General features: G+C 43.2%; 2 protein-coding genes across 2 annotated transcripts in view; both read left to right on the plus strand.

The window, feature by feature from the left end:
• LOC139578350 (interleukin-6 receptor subunit beta-like) overlaps positions 1–18,114 on the plus strand; it is a 31,236-nt gene extending 13,122 nt beyond the window's left edge. The window contains exons 5-13 of the mRNA XM_071405814.1: positions 15–198; positions 3,223–3,305; positions 3,611–3,842; positions 4,035–4,223; positions 6,741–6,842; positions 6,994–7,269; positions 7,386–7,479; positions 7,657–7,759; positions 16,421–18,114. Coding sequence (XP_071261915.1) covers positions 15–198; positions 3,223–3,305; positions 3,611–3,842; positions 4,035–4,223; positions 6,741–6,842; positions 6,994–7,269; positions 7,386–7,479; positions 7,657–7,759; positions 16,421–16,498 — 1,341 coding nt within the window. The 3' untranslated portion in view covers positions 16,499–18,114. The remainder of the gene's footprint in view (positions 1–14; positions 199–3,222; positions 3,306–3,610; positions 3,843–4,034; positions 4,224–6,740; positions 6,843–6,993; positions 7,270–7,385; positions 7,480–7,656; positions 7,760–16,420) is intronic.
• A 1,980-nt stretch (positions 18,115–20,094) lies between these two features.
• The window catches only part of LOC139578351 (phospholipid phosphatase 2-like), a 35,318-nt gene continuing 33,174 nt past the window's right edge, over positions 20,095–22,238 (plus strand). Inside the window, exon 1 of the mRNA XM_071405815.1 lies at positions 20,095–20,488. Coding sequence (XP_071261916.1) covers positions 20,428–20,488 — 61 coding nt within the window. The 5' untranslated portion in view covers positions 20,095–20,427. The remainder of the gene's footprint in view (positions 20,489–22,238) is intronic.

The following is a 22,238-nucleotide window of genomic DNA, read 5'->3' on the forward strand; positions in this document are numbered from 1 at the left end:
TATATTGCCATCAGCCTGAGCCCAAGACAGTGAAGGTGGACCTGAGACCTGAGAGAGAGCAGGGTCTCTTCTCTGCCTCCACGTGTCTCTTCTCCGCCTCCACTCTATATACACTGATGATGCGTTACCGATACAATAGTACCCTCAGCCACTGGAGCGACTGGAGCCCAACACAACAGCAGTGTACAGAGGTGGCAGGTGAGAGAGTGGGAGAGAGTGAGGGAGAGTGAGAGACTGTGAGTGTGTGAGTGTGTGAGAGAAAGAGAGAGATCTAGTGGTCTAAGCCGTGGCCTCCAGACCGGAACACATACAGTGGGCTCCAAAATGACTGGCATCCCTGACTGGCAATGCACAAACAATACTTTAAAAATATAATTATAGAGATAAACTCAAAATACTGTACTTTATTAATGTTTCAATGGAACCAACCAAAATCATACAATTATTTAATGCAAAATACATTTCCCCAAAATCAAGGTTTCATAATTATTGGCACTTCTCATTTAGTACTTAGTTCAATCACCTCTGGCAAGGATAACAGCATGGAGTCTTTTCCTGTAATGTTTGACCAGGTTAAGAAACACATTTGGAGGGATTTTGAACCATTCCTCTATGCAGATCCTTTCAAGATCCTTCACATTCTTTGGTTTGCGCTTATCAACTGCCCTCTTCCACTCAGCCCACAGGTTTTTGATTGGATTGATGTCCAGCGACTGAGATGACCATGGCAGAACATTGATTTTGTTGTCACAGAACCATTTCTGTGTGGATCTTGAGGTATGTTTTGGGTCATTGTGTTCTTGGAAAGTTCACCTACGGCCAAGTCCCAGCCTTCTGGCAGAGGCAACCAGATTGCCAGCCTTAATTGCCTGGTACTTATGCCATCAGTCTTAACCAGTGCCCCTGGACCTCTGGAATTAAAACAGCCCCAAAACATCACTGACCCACCACCATATTTCACCGTGGGTATGAGGTGCCTCTCCTAGTATGCATCTCTGTAACGACGCCAAACATGCTGATGCTGTATCTGACCAAAACGTTCAATGTTGGTCTCATCTGACCAGAGCACCTTCTTCCAGTCATAATTTAAATGACGTCTGGCAAACTCCAAGCGCTTGCGTCTGTGTCTTGGGGTCAGAAAGGGCTTTCTTCTGGCAACCCTTCCAAAGAGACTGTGGTTGTGGTTGTCTGATGGTGAATTTTGAAACCTGGTGACCCCAAGACGCCACCAAGGCCTGCAATTCTTTCACAGTGATTCTTGGGGATTTTATGCTTGCTTCTCTCACCATCCTCCTCCCTATCCTGGGGGGCAAAATGCATTTGCGTCCTCTACCCGTGAGGTTTTCAACTGTTCCGTATCTTTAGATTTTTTTTAGAATTGCCCTGACAGTGCTCAGTGGTATATTCAATCGTTTGTGGATCTTCTTGTAGCCATTACCAGATTTATGAAGGTCTACGACCATCTGTCTCTTTTGAACTGCCAGTTCTTTTGTTTTCTTCATGGTGTTGGATGGCAAAGGGATATTGCATGCGTGTTACCTTATTTTTATATCCTAGTGAAACAGGAAGTGATGTAATAGCTCAATATAGTTCCTTAAGACTTAGATAAACTTAAATAAGTGGAATTTAATTCCAGGTTTAATTTTGGTAGATGTTATTTACAATAATCTTTAAGGGTGCCATTAATTGTGAAACCTTGATTTGGAGGTCATAGATTTTTTATTAAATCAATCATTGATTTTGGTGGGTTCCATTGAAACATGAATAAAGTACAGTATTCTCACATGTTGGTATTTTGAGTTTATCTCTATAATTATATTGTTTATATTTTTTTAAGTATTGTTTGTGCATTGCCAGTCAGGGGTGCCAGTAATTTTGGAGCCCACTGTATACAGCTGCAGCATGGATTCCAATGCCCTACTCCTTTAGGAAAAAGAAAATAAGAAAAAAAGAAAGCGAGGAGAGGGAAACCATGTGACATGAGAGAGTTTGATGTGCTTTCTAGTAGAAAAAGAAAAGGGATGTAGAGTAGAACATTATATTGTCAGCGTAGTGTGCTTTGTTCCTAGGACTATGAAACGGTCAAGGAACAATGATCTGGGAATATCTTTTATCACATCAAATCAAAAACTGTTGATAAACCCCAGTTCCTCCTATTCCCCTCATATAGATCTGTGTGGCTTTTCAAATGACTCATGTAGAATAATTTTACCTGTTAAGTTAGAACAGAAGTTGATTTCTAGTACATTCTAGCTCCTGAGTGGCGCAGCAGTCTAAAGCACTGCATCTCAGTGCAAGAGGCGTCACTGCAGTCCCTGGTTTGAATCCAGGCTGCATCACATCCGGCTGTGATTGGGAGTCCCATAGGGCGGTGCACAATTGGCCCAGTGTCATCCAGGTTTGGCTGGGGTTGACTGTCATTGTAAATAAGAATTTGTTCTTAACTGACTTGTCTAGTTAAATAAAAGTAACAAAAACATTAAAATGAAGGGAAGAGGAAATTCAGCAACCCCTGAAGAGTTGCTGAATTTCCTCTTCAGTTTTCTCAGCAATTCATGATCATTTCATGACCGTTGGTTGGAGAGTGAGGTAGTGGCAGTGTAGCTTCCCCTTAGCACATGAAAGGGGCAAACTGAATTTTAAATTAATGATATATACCCAGAGATTTTTTACGAATTTAACTTATGCCTCATGAGCTTAGTTCAACTAACCCCATAAGAACCCAAAATACAAGCTTGTTTAACTCCGTAAACTATGTAATTGTAAACAAACACTGTATATCCTCAAAACATGGTTAAAACTATCATTTTCATATCGTTAATGGTCAGTCCATAGCTCTTGTCTATGAATTTGTGAGTGGTTACGTTTCTCCAGCCCCATCCCTCAATTGTTTATAGAAAGCGGGGTGGCCACTTTGTTATTGTTTAAATTGCAGATTGCCCCTTGAAAAGTCACACGCAAGGTGAAAGTGAAGACCAAGCCAAGTTGGCCATAGTGTGCTTCCTCCTTGGCTGCACAGGCTTGTGGGAAATGTAGTCTGGGCAGACCATAAATCATATGTAGATAAGAACAGAAATTGTCTGCTTAAATGGGCACATTATTGTGCATGAATCTTTTATACATCACCTTACATGTGTGGCGAGGTTTTTGAATGGATGTGATTAGGAGTGTGTTGAAGATACTAGTGAGGTTTGCGCTATCTGATTGTGTTCTCCCCTCTAGCACCCTCTACTGTCCCTCAGCTATGGAGGACCGTTCAGCCTGTAGGTGGAGCAGACATGAGACGAGTGACTCTGCTGTGGAAGGTAAGGTGGCACAGAGGAGGCTGGTGGGAGGAGGTATAGGAGGACGGGCTCATTGTAGTGGCTGGAATGGAATGGTATCAAACACATAAAATATATGAAAACCACATTTGACTCAGTTCCATTTATTCCATTCCAGCCATTACAATGAGCCCACCCTCTTATAGCTCCTCCCACCAACTTTCTCTGAGGTGGCACTAGGGCTAGTTATTCTGCTCTCTCAGGTCTATTCCATTGTAAAGTGTCTATATGGATATTCTTCTATAAACATTCAGTTTGAGTTGTTGTTGTCCTTGTGTGTCTTGCAGTCCCCACCCAGGAGTCAAGTGAAATGCTCAGTCCCATGGTTTAACATATCCTGCTGTACTGAGGGTTCCCAGAATGCACTGCATACATGGGACTGCAATGGCCTGAGTGTGTCCGACACTTCCTGTCATCTGACCCTTCCCCCTGAGCGCTGCTCCTGCACACTGAGCATGTCCAACCCTGCCGGCATCTCTCCTCCAGCTACCATCACAATCCCCAGCACCACGGACACAGGTACACAGACTCTGACTGTATTTGACCATTGACGTCAATAGCATTGCGACATATTAAGACGATAGCATTGTGTGGCAGTGTATATATTGATATGAATTTGAACAAATGCCCAGAAACTTTTGCATCATTTTAGTTGTATTGTGTCCAATGCATATCCTCTGTAAAATAACTTACTGATGGTATGATCACCAGCACCCAAGGCTCTGGTGGATGTCAGTGTCACAGCATTGGATGATTCCAGACTGGAGGTACGATGGACAGCTCTAGAGTCCCCATCACTAAGCAGCTTCCTGGTGGAGTGGTGGGCTTTATCTGAGACAGCTAGCTATACTCCATACTGGCAAAGACTGAGCCACAATGCAAGCAAAATTATAATCACAGGTAAATGGGTTGATTCTATGCATCATTCAGCTAGTTAATTGTCATGCCCATGACTAGGGCACAGAGTTTTCCCTGATCAGGTCACATGTCACAGGGGCCTCCTACTCTATGTGTGCCGGGGGTTGTCCTGCCGCCCCCGCCACGACCAGGTATGCCCCTGGTGGCAGTGGTCCCTCCTATCTATTTCCCCATCTCATATTCTAATCTATACCTGTCAATATAACTTCCAAATACTCCACAAAATATGTCCAAAAAACTAAGTGGATAATATCCACCACTTGATGAACTTGTTGATCCTTTTACACCCTAATGAAGGCTTGTACCAAACCCAAACACTTAGGCATTTCGGGGGTTCTGTTTTTTATTATATAAAACATAACAAACCAAAATGACAAGACAATAAAGGCTTTTTACATCATCCCCCTTCAAGAGTGCCTTGATGTGAAAAGTCAGCCCAATGATTATTTTTTCTAAATGTTTCACTTACTAAGTTGTGGACATTATACCTTTTGTTTTAATGCCAGTCATAGTCCACCCTTTACAAAGAGCACTATCTACCAAATTTCCAATGGCCTTATAGCCTTTACCAATGGAGATTGCTGCTGAGGGGAGGACGCATCATAATAATGGCTGGAATGGAGTCAATGGAGTAGTATCAACCAAATGGAAACCATGTCTTTGTGTTAGATATCATTCCATTGACCCCATTCCAGCCATTATTCAAATCAACTCACATTTTATTGGTCACATGCACATATTTAGCAGATGTTATTGCTGGTGTAGAGAAATGCTTGTGTTCCTAGCTCGAACAGTGCAGTAGTGTCTCACAATTCACAACAATACACACAAATCTAAAAGTAAAAGAATGGAATTAAGAAATATATAAATATTAGATCGAGCAATGTCGGAGTGGCATTGACTAAAATACAGTAGAATAGAATACAGTATATACATATGAAATGAGTAAAGCAGTATGTAAACATTATTTAAGTGACTAGTGTTCCATTATTAAAGTAACCAGTGATTCTATGTCCATGTATATAGGGCAGCAGCCTCTAAGGTCTTTATTGGGAGGGTCTTTATTATGACCCGTCCTCCCCTCAGCAGCCTCCACTGGTCTTTACCCATTTGAGTGCAGCAGCACATTGTTTTTTCTACCCTAAAAATATGTACTGAACAAAAATATAAACGCAACATGTAAAGTGTTGGCCCCATGTTTCATGAGCTGAAATAAAAGATCCCAGAAATGTTTCATACGCACAGAAAGTGTATTTCTGTCAGATTCTGTGCACAAATTTGTTTACATCCGTGTTATTGAGCATTTCTCCAATGCCAAGATAATCCATCCACCTGACAGGTGTTGCATATGAAGAAACTGATTAAACAGCATGATCATTACACAGGTGCACCTTGTGCTGGAGACAATAAAAGGCCCCTGTAAAATGTGCAGTTTTATCACACAACACAATGCCTGAGATATCTCAAGTTTTGAGGGAGCGTGCAATTGGCATGCTGACTGCAGGAATGTCCACCAGAGCTGTTGCCAGAGAATTCAATGTTCATTTATGTACCATAAGCTGCCTCCAATGTCGTTTTAGAGAATTTGGCTGTACGTCCAACCGGCCTCTCATCCACAGACCACGTGTAACCACGCCAGTTCGGACCTCCACATCCGGCTTCTTCACCTGTGGGATCGTCTGAGACCAGCCACCCGGACAGCTGATGAAACTGTGGGTTTGTACAACCAAAGAATTCCTGCACCTACTTTTGGAAACCACCTCAGGGAAGCTCATTTACATGCTCGTCATCAGGGTCTTGACTGCAGTTTGGCATCGTAACCAACTTCAGTGAGCAAATGTTCATCTTCGATGGCCACTGGTATGCTGAAGAAGTGTGCTCTTCAACGATGAATCCCGGTTTCAACTGTACTGGGCACATGGCGTGTATGGCATCGTGTGGGCGAGCGGTTTACTGATATCAATGATGTGAACAGAGTGCCCCATGGTGGCGGTGGGGTTATGGTATGGGCAGGCATACACTACAGACAACAAACACAATTGCATTTTATCGGTGGCAATTTGAATGCACAGAGATACTGTACCATGACAAGACCCTGAGGCCCATTGTCGTGCATTCATCCGCTGCCGTCACCTCATGTCAGCATGATAATGCACGTCCCCATGTTGCAAGGATCTGTACACAATTCCTGGAAGCTGAAAATGTCCCAGTTCTTCCATGACCTGCATCCTCACTAGACATGTGATTTCCTCATATGAAGTGTAACTCAGTAAAATCTTTAAAGTAAAATTGTTGCATGTTGCGTTTATATTTTTGTTTAGTGTAAATAAATAAAAAAGGCCTATATTTGGTGACGTTATCAGGAAAACCTCTGGGGCCCTACTTTTACAGTATATGTTGTATCTACAAAGACTTGACAGACAAGTATGTGTTGTTGCATGGGATTACATTCTGACGATGGGTGTGAGTAATGTGCGACCAAATACCCATTGTTGTCAGAGGGCGTGTGGCCGAAACAGTGCTACAAAGTGACTGTGAGGCCTGAGTATGATGCAGAGACTGGGGAGGAGCTGTCAGTAGAAGCCTACACCAGGCAAGAAGGTCAAACACACACACACACCACAACAACTTACTTTATATCCTAGGCTTTAGCTCATTCATTGATTTGTCAATAGCTGCCACCATAATGAATAACATTTTATGTGGATGTGTTGTACACCTTTTTACTCACCCTTTTACATAAACTCTTCAGCCCCCTCTGCTGGCCCCAAGCCAGTGGTGCAGGAGCTGAGCAGCAGTGCTGTTGTCCTGCAGTGGGAGCCTGTTCCTCTGGAGCAGAGGCATGGCTTCATCCGCTACTACACCCTCTACATCCAGAGTGAAGAAGAAACTCCAGAGGTTGTAGTGGTGCCAGGAGACAGCCTGAAGTACCAGTTGAGTGGTTTGTCTGGACTGTACAGGATCCACATGGTGGCTCACACTGATGCAGGAGGGAGTCCTCCTGGTCCAATGCTTGATGTGGTTGTAGGTGAGGACTAAGACAGGCTGAGATGTTTTAACTGTTCTATTGACTTACCTCCATTGGAGTGGACAGTTGTTCATTAATTTGTGTGTGTGTGCATGTGTGTGTGTGTTCCAATCTAGGGGGCGTTGTTTTGGTGGACACCATCCTGTGGTGTTCCATTCCTACTGTGCTCATCGTCCTGATACTGCTGAACTGCCTACAGTGGAGACAGAGGTGAGAGAGCCACAGAGAGAGCAGCCTACTAGTAGAGGTCTTGAAGTGGAACTCTCCCCATGTCTTGCCAGCCTGCTGCACTTTTCCAGACCCATATGTTTCCCTGGCTGATTAGCAGCAGACTGCAGATGCCTCCACTTAGTCTGTGAGTCTGATAACAGTGTCTGTTCTCTACAGGATAAAGCAGAATCTCTGGCCTACAGTCCCTGACCCTGCACATAGTAGCCTGTCCACCTGGAACACAGAGACTAAATACACCACAGTCGTTTTCACTGGGGGGGTGAGTACTTTTATGATCCTTCCCATCCGGAATCTTTGGGACGTCCCTACCCCATTAGAGTTTACATTTAAAATGGTTAAGGTTAGGGTAATAATAATAATACATTTTATTTTAAGTGCTTTTCACGACACCCAAAGTCACTTTACATACACAAGAAAATCAGAAGGATTAAAAGCAATAAAATCACACATTAAAATAAGTAAGTGTATAAAAGTACACCAAACATGATGACAGACTAACCACAGAGAACACTCAACATGATGACAGACTAACCATGGAGAACACTCAACATGATGACAGACTAACCATGGAGAACACTAAACATGATGACAGACTAACCATGGAGAACACTCAACATGATGACAGACTAACCATGGAGAACACTCAACCTCAACATGATGACAGACTAACCATGGAGAACACTAAACATGATGACAGACTAACCATGGAGAACACTAAACATGATGACAGATTAACCATGGAGAACACTAAACATGATGACAGACTAACCATGGAGAACACTAAACATGATGACAGACTAACCATGGAGAACACTCAACATGATGACAGGTGTCGTGTCTTTGGCTATGCCGGATTAAGTGATATGACATGCTATTCTATAAAATAATTTCTCTGTAATTAATATTACCTGATTAAGCTAATCAGGTAGATAATTAACTAGAAAGTCAGTGCACCACGAAAAATGTTAATAGAGCTGATATCTTCCGAATAAACCGAATAAAGACCTGGTAATCTTTTACATCAATAGCAGTCAATTATTAATCGTCACCTTGTTTAGTCTCATCTGAAAGTGGTAAATTCTTGGTTATCTTCACGAACCCTGGCTAACAAGTTGAATCAGCAAAACTAAATTTGGTTTAATTATTTATTTACTAAATACCTAAATAATCACACAGAATGGATCATACATTGATTACAAATTATGTCATAAAGAAAACGTCCCTGGTGGACGGAACAGATACGACGGCTGGTTACACAAAGAGAGGGGGTTGGGTTTGATTGAAAGAGCGGGAAGACTGAGTAACAAAGGGAGAAGCTATGCTATCGTAAATACAGAATCTTACGCATTCTAAATAACCGCTCATTTGAAAAAGGAGAATGCAATAAATATTTACTCTGAGCTGCGCTTCGGTAGATTGGTCGTCGATGGAAGGCCGGTTTGTCCTTTATGGATCTCTGGTCCTCTGTGTCACGTTCTGACCCTAGTTATTGTGTTAATTGTTTGTTTTAGTGGGTCAGGACGTGAGTTGGGTGGGCATTCTATGTTATGTGTTTCTATGTTGGGTTCATGTTAACTAGCCTGATATGGTTCTCAATCAGGGACAGGTGTTTTACGTTTCCTCTGAGAACCATATTTAGGTAGGCTGTTCACACTGTTTGTTTGTGGGTGATTGTCTCCTGTGTCTGTGTTTGTAGCGCCACACGGGACTGTTTCGGTTTGTTTGTAGTCTGTACCTGTTCGTGCGTTCTTCGTGTATATGTAAGTTCTTATGTTCAGGTCGGTCTGCGTCGTTTGTTGTTTTATAGTTTGTTAAAGTGTTTTCGTGTGTTTTCGTCTTTACTTTAATAAATTCATTATGTCATATAACAACGCTGCTCTTTGGTCCAATCCCTACTCCTCCTCTTCAAGCGAAGAGGAGGAGAACACCCGTTACACTCTGAAGAATGTCTAGTGGTGAACTGGAGCATGGTAGGATGGATACTCTGTCCGTCCTCTCCTAGCCCACGTTTAGCGACTGCTGCTAACTCAACGGCTAGGAGGTATCACTTCTGGAGTGAATAAGAGTTCAAAGTTCATACCAAGTTGCCATACTTTTAAGCTCATGCTATATTCTGGCTGGTATAGTTGAAATTGATCCTTTCAGCGTGTTGATCGTCATCTCCACGTTGAAATTCGATGCTAATTTCGTTAGGTTATTATCTGAGCCCTTTCAATGTGGAGACCGTCGTCCTCTCGTCCTAGGAACAGAAAGTTACATTTTCATCAAGGGCTTTATATAGGAGGGGAGAGAAGGTCGTGTTTCATAGTTTATAACCAATGTCTCTTCACATGGGCGGGGCCACTGAGTGAACAGAGCTTTAACCTTATGAAAACCCAATTCTCTAATTTGGAAGCTAAAATTACATTTAATCTTTTCACAAATAGTTTCATATTTAAACATTTAAATTGCACAACAATTCCATGTGAATCTGATAACTATGTGTAAACTGTATCTTGGAAAGTCTATGTCATCCTATCATTAGTAAGAATGTCTCAGATGCCAACTGATCTGGCATCATATTCATTAAGTACAAATGCATATTTTCAACTGGTTGGATTACCGAAATATGGTTCCTTTCACTCCACCTTTTGATGTTCCCAGACTATATGTTTAACAAAGGCTTTTCAAGAGTCCTTCTGAAGAGTCAAGAGAGAGGAAAGGGCGAAAGGTATTTATGGGGGGATCATAAACCTCACCCACAGGCCAACGTCATGACAGTCCCCCCATGTTGGGTTCAATCTTGCGATTAACCTGCACGTTGGGGGTGATCTTAAATCAACTTTTAATTGTCACATACACATCTTTAGCAGATGTTATTGCGGGTGTAACGAAATACTTTTGTTTCTAGCTCCAACAGTGCAGTAATATCTACCAATTCACAACAATACACACAACCTAAAAGTCAAATAATCTAATTAAGGAATATATAAATATTACGATGAGCAGTGGCATAGTGTCACGTTCTGACCTTTATTTTCCTTTGTTTTGTCTTTAGTTAGTATGATCAGGGCGTGAGTTGGGGTGGGCAGTTCTATGTTGTCTGTTTCTATGTGGGGTTTTCTAGTTTGGCCTGACATGGTTCTCAATCAGAGGCAGGTGTTTTGTGTTGTCTCTGATTGGGAACCATATTTAGGTTGCCTGTTTTCACTGTTGGTTTGTGGGTGTTTGTCTTCCGTGTTAGTGTTTGTGCCACACGGGACTGTTTTTCGTTAGATTTCTCTTTGTTGTTTTGTTTTGTGTAGTGTTCAGTTTACTTTAATAAAACATGGACACTTACCACTCTGCGTTTTGGTCCGATCCCTGCTACACCTCTTCAGACGAAGAGGAGGACATCAGCCGTGACAGAATAACCCACCAAACCAGGACCAAGCAGCGTGGTGACGGGCAGCAGCGACAGCAGCAGCAGCGTACACAGGACTTCTGGACATGGGAGGAAATTCTGGACGGTAAGGGACCCTGGGTTCAAGCTGGAGAGTATCGCCGCCCTCGTGAAGAGCTGGAGGCAGCTAAAGCCGAGAGGCGGTGGTATGAGGAGGCAGCACGGAAGCGAGGCTGGAAGCCTGAGAGTCAGCCCCAAAAATGTATTGGGGGGAGGCTAAAGGGGAGTGTGGCGAAGTCAGGTAGGAGACCTGCGACCAACTTCCCGGGCTTACCGTGGAGAGCGAGAGTACGGGCAGACACCGTGTTATGCGGAAGAGCGCACGGTGTCTCCTGTACGTGTGCATAGCCCGGTGCGGTACATCCCAGCTCCACGTATCGGCCGGGCTAGAGTGGGCATTGAGCCAGGTGCCATGAAGCCGGCTCAACGCATCTGGTCTCCAGTGCGTCTCCTCGGGCCGGCGTACATGGCACCAGCCTTACGCATGGTGTCCCTGGTTCGCCAGCACAGCCCAGTGCGGGCTATTCCACCTCGCCGTACTGGCCTGGCTACGGGGAGCATTCAACCAGGTAAGGTTGGGCAGGCTCGGTGCTCAAGAGCTCCAGTACGCCTTCACGGTCCGGTATATCCGGTGCCACCTCCTCGCCCCAGTCCAGTACCACCAGTGCCAACACCACGCACCAGGCTTCCTGTGCGTCTCCAGAGCCCTGTTCCTCATCCACGCACTCGCCCTGTGGTGTGTGTCTCCAGCCCGGTATCACCAGTTCCGGCACCACGCACCAAGCCTCCTGTGTGTCTCCAGAGCCCTGTACGCCCTGTTGCTGCTCCCCGCATTAGCCTTGAGGTGCGTGTCCCTAGCCCGGTACCACCAGTTCCGGCACCACACACCAGGCATACTGTGCGCCTCAGCAGGCCAGAGTCTGCCGTCTGCCCAGCGCCGCCTGCGCTGCCCAGTGCTGCCTGTCTGCCCAGCGCCGCCTGCGCTGCCCGTCTGCCCAGCGCCGCCTGCGTTGCCCGTCTGCCCAGCGCCGCCTGCGCTGCCCATCTGCCCAGCGCCGTCTGAACCGTCCGTCAGTCAGGAGCCGCTAGAGCCGTCCGTCAGTCAGGAGCCGCTAGAGCCGTCCGTCAGTCAGGAGCCGCTAGAGCCGTCCGTCAGTCAGGAGCCGCTAGAGCCGCCCGCCAGTCAGGAGCTGCCAGAGCCGCCCGCCAGTCAGGAGCTGCCAGAGTCGTCAGTCAGCCAGGACCGGCCAGAGTCGTCAGTCAGCCAGGACCGGCCAGAGCCGTCAGTCAGTCCGGAGCTGCCCCTCAGTCCGAAGCTGCCCTTCAGTCCGGAGCTGCCCCTCAGTCCGGAGCTGCCCCTCAGTCCAGAGGCGCCCCTCAGTCCAGTGGGGCCATTTAGGAGGGTCGCCGTTCCTAGGAGGCAACAGAAGCGGACTAAAACTATGGTGGAGTGGGGGCCACGTCCAGCGTCAGAGCCGCCACTGCGGACAGATGCCAACCCAGACCCTCCCCTATAGGTTCAGGTTTTGCGGCCGGAGTCCGCACCTTGGGGGGGGGGGGGGGGGGGTACTGTCACATTCTGACCTTTATTTTCCTTTGTTTTGTCTTTAGTTAGTATGGTCAGGGCGTGAGTTGGGGTGGGCAGTTCTATGTTGTCTGTTTCTATGTGCGGTTTTCTAGTTTGGCCTGACATGGTTCTCAAGGCAGGTGGCAGGTGTTTTGTGTTGTCTCTGATTGGGAACCATATTTAGGTAGTCTGTTTTGTATTGTGGGTTGTGGGTTATTGTCTATGTCATTACGTAAGTTGCCTGTGTCTGCACTTGTCGTAGTATAGCTTCACGTTCGTTCGTTTGTTGTTTTGTTAGTTTGTCAAGTGTTCTTCGTTTCGTCTTCGTTAAATAAATTCAAGTATGCTTTGGTCCGATCCTTGCTCCTCCTCAGACGAGGAGGATTACGACGTACGTGACACATAGACTAAATACAGTAGAATAGAATATACACTGCTCAAAAAATAAAGGGAACACTTAAACAACACAATGTAACTCCAAGTCAATCACACTTCTGTGAAATCAAACTGTGCACATTTGTGGCCTGCTGGAGGTCATTTTGCAGGGCTCTGGCAGTGCTCCTCCTTGCACAAAGGTGGAGTTAGCGGTCCTGCTGCTGGGTTGTTGCACTCCTACGGCCTCCTCCACGTCTCCTGATGTACTGGCCTGTCTCCTGGTAGCGCCTCCATGCTCTGGACACTACGCTGACAGACACAACAAACCTTCTTGCCACAGCTCGCATTGATGTGCCATCCTGGATGAGCTGCACTACCTGAGCCACGTGTGTGGGTTGTAGACTCCGTCTCATGCTACCACTAGAGTGAAAGCACCGCCAGCATTCAAAAGTGACCAAAACATCAGCCCGGGAAGCATAGGAACTGAGAAGTGGTCTGTGGTCACCACCTGCGGAACCACTCCTTTATTGGGGGTGTCTTGCTAATTGCCTATAATTTCCACCTTTTGTCTATTCCATTTGCACAACAGCATGTGAAATTTATTGTCAATCAGTGTTGCTTCCTAAGTGGACAGTTTGATTTCACAGAAGTGTGATTGACTTGGAGTTACATTGTGTTGTTTAAGTGTTCCCTTGTGTAGTATATATGTAAACATTATTAAAGTGGCCAGTGATTTCAAGTCTATGTATATAGGGCAGCAGCCTCTAAGGTGCAGGGTTACGTAACCGGATGGAAGCCGCCTAGTGATGGCTATTTAAGTCTGATGGCCTTGAGATAGAAGCTGTTTTTCAGTCTCTCGGCCCCAGCTTTGATGCACCTGTACTGACCTCGCCTTCTGGATGATAGTGGGGTGAACAGGCAGAAACTCGGGTGGTTGTTTGCCTTCCTGTGACATCGGGTGCTGTAGGTGTCCTGGAGGGCAGGTAGTTTGCCCCCGATGAAGCGTTGGGCAATTGCCGTACCAGGCGGTGATACAGCCCGACAGGATGCTCTCAATTGTGCATCTGTAAAAGTTTGTGAGGGTTTTAGGTGCCAAGCCCCCAAAACATTGGCCTCCTGAGTTTGAAGAGGTGCTGTTGCATCTTCTTCACCACACTGTCTGTGTGGGTGGACCATTTCAGATTGTCAGTGATGTGTACACAGAGGAAGTTGAAGCTTTCCACCTGCTCCACTGTGGTCCCATCCATGTCGTTGGGGGCGTGCTCCCTCTGTTGTTTCCTGAAGTCCACAATCCGCTCCTTTTGTTTTGTCGACATTGAGTGAGAGGTTATTTTCCTGGCACCACACTCCCAGGGCCCTCACCTCCTCTCTGTAGGCTGTCTTGTCATTATTGGTAGTCAGGCCTACTACTGTTGTGTCGTCTGCAAACTTGATGATTGAGTTGGAGGCGTACGTGGCCATGCAGTCATGGGTGAACAGGGAGTACAAGAGGGGGCTGAGCAAGCACCCTTGTGGGGCCCCTGTGTTGAGGATCAGCGAAGTGGAGTTGTTGTTTCCTACCTTCTCCACCTGGGGGTGGCCTGTCAGGAAGTCCAGGATTCAGACCCAGGGCCCTGAGCTTAATGATGAGCTTGGAGGGTACTATGGTGTTGAATGCTGAGCTGTAGTCAATGAACAGCATTCTGAAAAATCCACATTCAACCTACAGAGCTTGAGAGGATCTGCAGAGAAGAATGGGAGAAACTCCCCAAATACAGGTGTGCCAAGCATGTAGCGTCATACCCAAGAAGACTCGAGGCTGTAATCACTGCCAAAGGTGGTTCAACAAAGTACTTATTAAAGGGTCTGAATACTTTTTTTAATATACATTTGCTACAATTTCTAAAACCCTGTTTTTGCTTTGTCATTATGGGGTATTATGTGTAGATTGATGAGGGGGGAAAACAATTTAATCAATTTAAGTCAGTTAAGAACACATTCTTATTTACAATGACAGATTTTTTTACAAAACAACAAATTTTTACCTTGTCAGCTCAGGGATTTGATCTAGCAACCTTTCGGTAACTGGCCCAATGCTCTAACCACTAGGCTACCTATCTCCAATAAGGTTGGAGCGTAACAATATGTGGAAAAAGTAATGAGGTCTGAATACTTTCCGAATGCACTGAAAACAGAAATAAATAAAATCCTTAAAAATAGGCTACAACACCAGAAAATATGATGATTTGGCCACAGGGGATCATTAGCTTCATAAAAAAAGATGTGGATTGTTTTAAATCACATAGCCTACAATTTGCGCAGCTCATGCTGCAAATACCAAATAGATGATTGTTGAGTTATGACTGTCAGTGAAAAGCAGAGACCCAGCCAGGCATATCACAATATTTAAAAATACAATCATGGAAAAACTGTTTTAAAAGCAAATGGCTATTACTGTAAAAAGATGACAATGAAAAGACTCCTATTTGTATTTTAGTTATCAAAATGATTAACTTAATTGAGCAAACAGTAGCCTATCTTATTGGCACCAGCGGAAAACATCGGCCATATCCCCGGTGAGTGTGCATATTCACTGTCTTTATCATTGGGTCAGTGCCACTTTTGTTTGTTTTTGGACAATAATTTCCTCCTTCAGGTTAGATGGACGTCATATTGTATTCGTGTCGCCCCTTTTCGTAGGCCGATTATATGGAACAGACAACATCGTTTTTATTGATCTGTTTGTCACTGTCAACAGAGTAAGCTACCCTGTAATTGTTGTACTATTAAAAGAAATGCGTGTGTGCACTTGGGTGTCCCGTACCAGTAAGAAAGGGTGAGACTGTTGCAGCTGTTGGATAGATAGCCTCGACTTTGTTTTGAAAAGAGGCCAGAAAACTGTCACAGAGGTCGATGGTGGTTATGAGAGAGGGGTTGTCCAATGGGCGAAGAAGTTTGTTGATGTTTGAGAAGAGCTCTCTTGGGTTTCCTTGTTCATTCCTTATGATGTTGGAGAAATAGGCAGATTTGGTTGTGGCAAGTGAGTCCTTGCAGTTGTGAATGTGGTCTTTGTAGGCCTCCTTATGGACAATGAGCCCTGTTCCGTTTGTAGAGCCGTTCTAGTTGTCATCCTGTGGCTTTCATGGCACGCAGCCCAGGATTGTACCATGGCGCTGGGATGTTGAAGGAGACCACCCTCCTTTTAAGGGGGAAAAGAACATCCAGGTGGGAGGAGAGTTCACTGTTGCAATGAGCCACCAAGTCAGTCACTGGGTCAGGGGGGTTATGCAGGTAGGGTTTAGGGTAGGGACGTCCCAAGGATCCACAATTGCATACTTTTATATACCAGATGGCAAAATTGGACTGTGCCCTAAAAAATTGAAAAACACAGATTTCTATTGTACATATCTGTAGACAATGATCTCATTGAAGATCTCTGGAAGTCCACATAAAAATACACGGAGTAGGACTAATTTAGTGAAGCATATTTTTAATTGATTACTCTGTATTGCACGTTTATGCTATATTATTTGTCTAACCAATAAAACATGTTCTAAGTTATTCTCTTTATTTTTCAGAATCTCAGAGGAGAGAACACCATTTCAAATAAAGCCCCAGTGTCCCCACTCCCCCAGCAGGGGGCAGAAACCTATTGATGTTGATTGTACGTGGTAATATGATTTCTTAGGACGTCTGAACCCTGTTCTTTGTTTTTCTGTTATATGTTCTGAATTTGTTTATGTTATAACACACTGTGAGGTTTTCATTGGCATCTGTACAGTACTTTGAATATTGTTTTTATCCAATCAAGTTTCATTGTGACCTGGCAAGTCAAAATAAGGCCACTTGCAAAGTAATTCAAGTAATATATGTTTCATCTGTTCTATATATATCCTTTATATGCTGTAATATTGTATCATCTACTGATGCGTGTCTAACTCCTGGTATGTATTTACTGCAGTTTCTTTAAGAGTTGCTGTGTTATAAGAGAGGCTAAAAGGCTGTCACACCAGGCTAGAACATCTAGCCCCAGGTCTAGTGCTGATGAAGAAACAGAAACACAAGTTATCCCAGTTCCTCTGAGTCCTACTGTTGCTTGGTGGTGTTAATTCTACAGTCCCAGCAGGACTTATAAAACTCCCTTTGCTTTTGTAACTCATAGAGTTTTAATGTTTCCACATACTGAGTCCAGTACTCAGTGTGGGTCCACCCCCACCCCCCACACACACTTTTTTAGAGCTTTGAATAATGCCCACAACTAATGGCACATTCAGACCCAATTTTATTTTTACTACCCAGTGTCAACCGGTCAACCCCAGTCATGTGTGAGTCAGCATCCCTGGGGCTTTTTGCTCTTTCAGCAGCGGGTACAGAAGTTTGGGAGGATAGCATGTTGTTAAATACTGAATTAAGGGTCAGACTCTGCATTGTAAACTATGCAAATGCTTTTCAAGAATGCAGTATTGGCTCAGGACAAGAAAACGCTGCATGCGATGCCTGCTGAGGTCTGTAGCCTACTGGCTCGAGTGGATGGAGTTTGGTTGTCATGGATGTCATGAATATAAGATGTTGTAATATAAGATGTTAACCTAACACCTAGCGAGCTAGTCAAGAGTATACGACCTCATGGCGTCACAGTTAAGGTGTTGGCTTCACAGTTACTGGACCCGTGTTCGGGTCCTGATTGGGGCTACCCCTGAATTTGTAACGATAATGTTATTACAATGTTTAGAATTATATTTAGTAAATAATTACTTGCCTTGAATTCTGTGACTGATCACTTTAGACTAATCATATAACTCTAATAAAATATATAAAAATGTCTTTATTATAAATATGTCACCATTAATGTAGAGTGCCATGGATTTCCCCCCAAAATCCCAGTAGACACTGATCTATGGAAATGCCCTAAAATATCCCCATAAGTTTTATGGCACATGTACACAGTCAGTCAGTAACACAGGCAACTCCTCAATAGTCAGCTGCTATCCACCGTGTGCACTGTAGGCTACTCTGAGAAACAAACTGCTTTACCACCAGCAAGACTGACAGGGGCTGGCACAGAGCGCACGGATGATTTCTGCTCTGCTTTCCTTTATTGTTGCTGTCAGTAGCTACAGTAGGTTTCCATCCAATTGGGAACAGATTTTCATGCAAATATTCTAAAATCCGCATAACAACAATATGTGCATTTTCCCACAAGAGATGTTTCCATCAAATTGACTTGTTGTGAATAAAAGGCTGTGCATGATGACGTAGTGCACAAAAATTACTTTTTGCTGTTAAATTCCCATATACCAAATAAAAAAATATAAGTTAAAGGAAAATTTCACCCCAAAACTTATCTGCTAACTTTCAAAATACAGAATACAGCCGGTATGATCATATGATTCAAAATGCATCATAGAGGCTGTATTTCTGTATTTTGAAAGTTACATATCTTGAAAACTTCATTGCTGAGATGCAAAACATTTTGAGACTATATCAACAATGGAAAAATGAAATGAATATTACAAGAGTTTTTGTGTGGAGTTTTCCTTTAACCTCTACGGGATCGGTCCCCCCCCACGGGATGGTTGAGCAAACGTGCGCTTATGTGATTAGCATGACGTAAATAACAAGAACATTTCCCAGGACATAGACATGTCTTATATGGGCAGAAAGCTTAAATTATTGTTAATCTAACTGCACTGTCCAATTTACAGTAGCTATTACAGTAAAAAAAAGACCATGCTATTGTTTGAGGAGAGTGCACAACAACAAAGAACTTTTATCACAGCAACTGGTTTGATACATTCACCTCTGAAGGTAAATAATATACTTACATTTATGTAATTTTTGTAATCTTGCTCTGATTTGTCATCCTGATGGTCCCAGATGTAAAATGTAGCATAGTTTTGTTTGATAAAATCTATTTTTATATTCAAATGTAGGAACTGGGTTCTACAGATGTAGGAACTGGGTTCTACAGTTTGAATCCCTGCTGTGTCTGACCCCCCTCACCCCATCTAGATGTGTGAAGGTTGGTGTCTTTTCTGTAGGGAAGCTAATTATCCATCATTTATGACATTCCTGGGAGTGTGTAAACTTAAATGTTGTATTATCATATCATTTTTGTATGTTCTCTACAGTTATGTACTTGAAAAAGTATCAATTGACCAATTCGACACATTATACAACATTTTGAATAGTAATGCAATGGTTCATTGGATCAATCTAAAACGTTGTGCACACTGCTGCCATCTAGTGGCCAAAATCTAAATTGCGCCTAGAGTCCTAAGTGTAATAATGGCCTTTCTCTTGCATTTCAAAGATGATGAAAAAAAATAGAAAACGCATGTTTTTTTCGTTAGATTATCTTTTACCAGATCAAATGTGTTATATTCTCCTACATTAATTTCACATTTCCACAAACTTCAAAGTGTTTCCTTTCAAATGGTATCAAGAATATGCATATCCTTGCTTCAGGTCTTGAGCTACAGGCAGTTAGATTTTGGTATGGCATTTTAGGCGAAAATTGAAAAAAAGTGTCCGATCCATTTTAAATCGGTTTCCATGCGTTTTCAACTCTACCGATGGTTTTGTCTCAAACTGTTGCATTATATAGCAAATGTGCCCAGTCTGGTCTTGGCAGTGAGCTCTAGCCAACAGCTCGAAGATACAGTGCTGGTGTAGCCTACATTATGATATTATGGATAAGAGCGGGATCATTTTTATTTCTCAAACTGGAGCCAATTAAGCATTGATCATGTCACCAGAATTAGATCCTCCATATTTATTGGAATGGAGCATTAAACTCATCACAGTGCACTTTCACCACCCTGTAAAGTTCATAATTTATTTCAGCTGCAGCCTTCTAAACTGCATGCTTTCCCGAGTCATAGTGGGAAGACCATACGTCATCGCGTCACCTCAAATTTACTACGATATGATGGTTATTAGGACTATAGGCTATCAATATTTGCGCATAAAGTCGTTTCCACCACCATTTCTCGAATAATTTATTTTACCGACGCAAACAAATCACAACTTTTCTAGCATATGTTGTTTTGTCAACATTTGGAAAGTTGACTGATGTGCTATTACCATCGTGACTATTTTTATCCGACATGTACTTTTTATCTATAAAAAGGTTGGCTGGAAACCTGGCTAGTGTCAATTCTTACCTTTCAAACTTCGCACATTTAAGTAACTATTTCCGAGTTCCCAGTTGTTTTGAACGCCGCATAAAATACTGTAAGGAAGTGGGAAGGAGGGGTCAGTGGCGTGGTGAACGGAGAGGGTTGCGTTGGTTTGTCAGACGCCTCAACTAATATAAAAACGTTTTCTTTTACAGTCCGTAACCAAAATATGCGGGCAAAGGGGGTAATAGTTTTAACACTGTGGCCGGTTGAGATGATTAGAGTCTGAGTTCGGAAGACATTTTTGGGATTTCAAAATTGCATAGGCCCACCTAGGTAACAGCATTTGTGGGCAGGTAGGGAAGTAGCCTTCCGGAAGAACTCGCGATACAGGTTGGCAGTTTGCATACGGCACTCGTAAAGTAAGTTTTGAAACAAGTTTTTAATCAACTACAGAAGGAAAAATGAAGGATTTTCGAAAAAAGAAGCTGTATGTCTTCGTGGACGTGCTGTGCGTGTTAGTGGGTAAGTACAGTAGCTACAGTGTATCAATTTCACACTGCGCTTGAACAAAGACAGGATTATTTATATACTAGGCAGGCTACGTAAGCAGATCTATTCACATACAGTCATTGGGACTACCGCGTCCATGCCTCGGTAACATTGATTTTAATTTTAGACTGATGAAAAACCATTGGACATGAAATGGAAAAGGTATCCAGATTGTTACCAACATAATACTCCTCTTCGTGGTTAATTTATGTTGCAAATGACAACGTCTTTACTGTAGATTTAACTGATTTAGTCACTTGATTACATAGTTGAGTCGAACTGTCGGCCTACTCTTCATAGAAAAAATAGAAAGTTCAAATATGTGCGCCCTAGAGACAATTATTATAAAGCTAACGGACTGTGAAAGAGTCAGATTTAAGTTTTTGTGTTAACACTTTCTCCAGTTCATACTGATTATAACACCGTAGTAGACAATAAGATGGGAGTAGCTTGTTTTTAATGCCAGCCTGTCTGCTCCAGACCATCACCACTTCCAAACATGCACATTTGTCCAGATGACATGATGCGATATTAAATTGCACCATGGGAAAATAGGAAAAGCTCATTCGCATCATGGGCCTTTACTTTTTGTACTGAGTTTCAGTAAACTTAATATTTGTTTATGGAAATGTAATATGCATATGTCTGCCCCCTTATCCCTATTTTCCTCTATTTGGCCTTCCAAAATCTTTTGAAGAATATGCCTCTTTTCCACATTCAATGCATTTTCAAGGATCTTGCTTGCAAATGTGCATGACAGACCAGCTACTTCAATACTGAGTTAGTTCAATATGAACTATGGCTGGGCATTTAAAGTGCAGACTGTCAATGAATCAATGAATATAAATGATAGGGCAGTGCAAATGTACAAGTGGACAGTGGTTTGAGGTGAAGCTATAGCAATACATACAGTACCGGTCAAAAGTTTGGACACACCTACTTATTCAAGTGATTTTCTTTATTTTGACTATTTTCTACATTGTAGAGTAATAGTGAATAAATCAAAGCTATGAAATAACACATATGGAATCATGTATTAACCAAAAAATGTGTTTTATATATTTTATATTTGAGATACTTCAAAGTAGCCACCCTTTGCCTTGGTGACAGCTTTGCACACTCTTGGCATTCTCTCAACCACCTTCATGAGGTAGTCACCTAGAATGCATTTCAATTAACAGGTGTGCCTTGTTAAAAGTTAATTTATGGATTTTTTTTCCTTAATGCATTTGAACCAATCAGTTGTGTTGTGACAAGGTAGGGGTGGTTCAGAAGATAGCTCTATTTAGTAAAAGACAAAGTCCATATTATGGCAAGAACAGCTAAAATAAGCAAAGAGAAACGACAGTCCATCATTACTTTAAGACATGAAGGTCAGTTAATCGTGAACATTTCAAGAACTTCAAATGCAGTCTCAAAAACCATCAAGCGCTATGATGAAACTGGCTCTCATGAGGACCGCCACAGGAAAGGAAGACCCAGAGTTACCTCTGCTGCAGTGGATAAGTTCATTAGAGTTAACTGCACCTCAGATTGCAGCCCAAATAAATTCACAGAGTTCATGTAACAGACACATCTCAACATTAACTGTTAAGAGGAGACTGCGTGAATCGGGCCTTCATGGTTGAATTGCTGCAAAGAAACCACTACTAAAGGACACCAATAATAAGAAGAGACTTGCTTGGGCCAAGAAACACAAGCAATGGACATTAGACTGGTGAAA

Source organism: Salvelinus alpinus, chromosome 6 (assembly GCF_045679555.1).
Source record: "Salvelinus alpinus chromosome 6, SLU_Salpinus.1, whole genome shotgun sequence".
In the NCBI taxonomy this organism is placed as follows: Eukaryota; Metazoa; Chordata; class Actinopteri; order Salmoniformes; family Salmonidae; genus Salvelinus; species Salvelinus alpinus.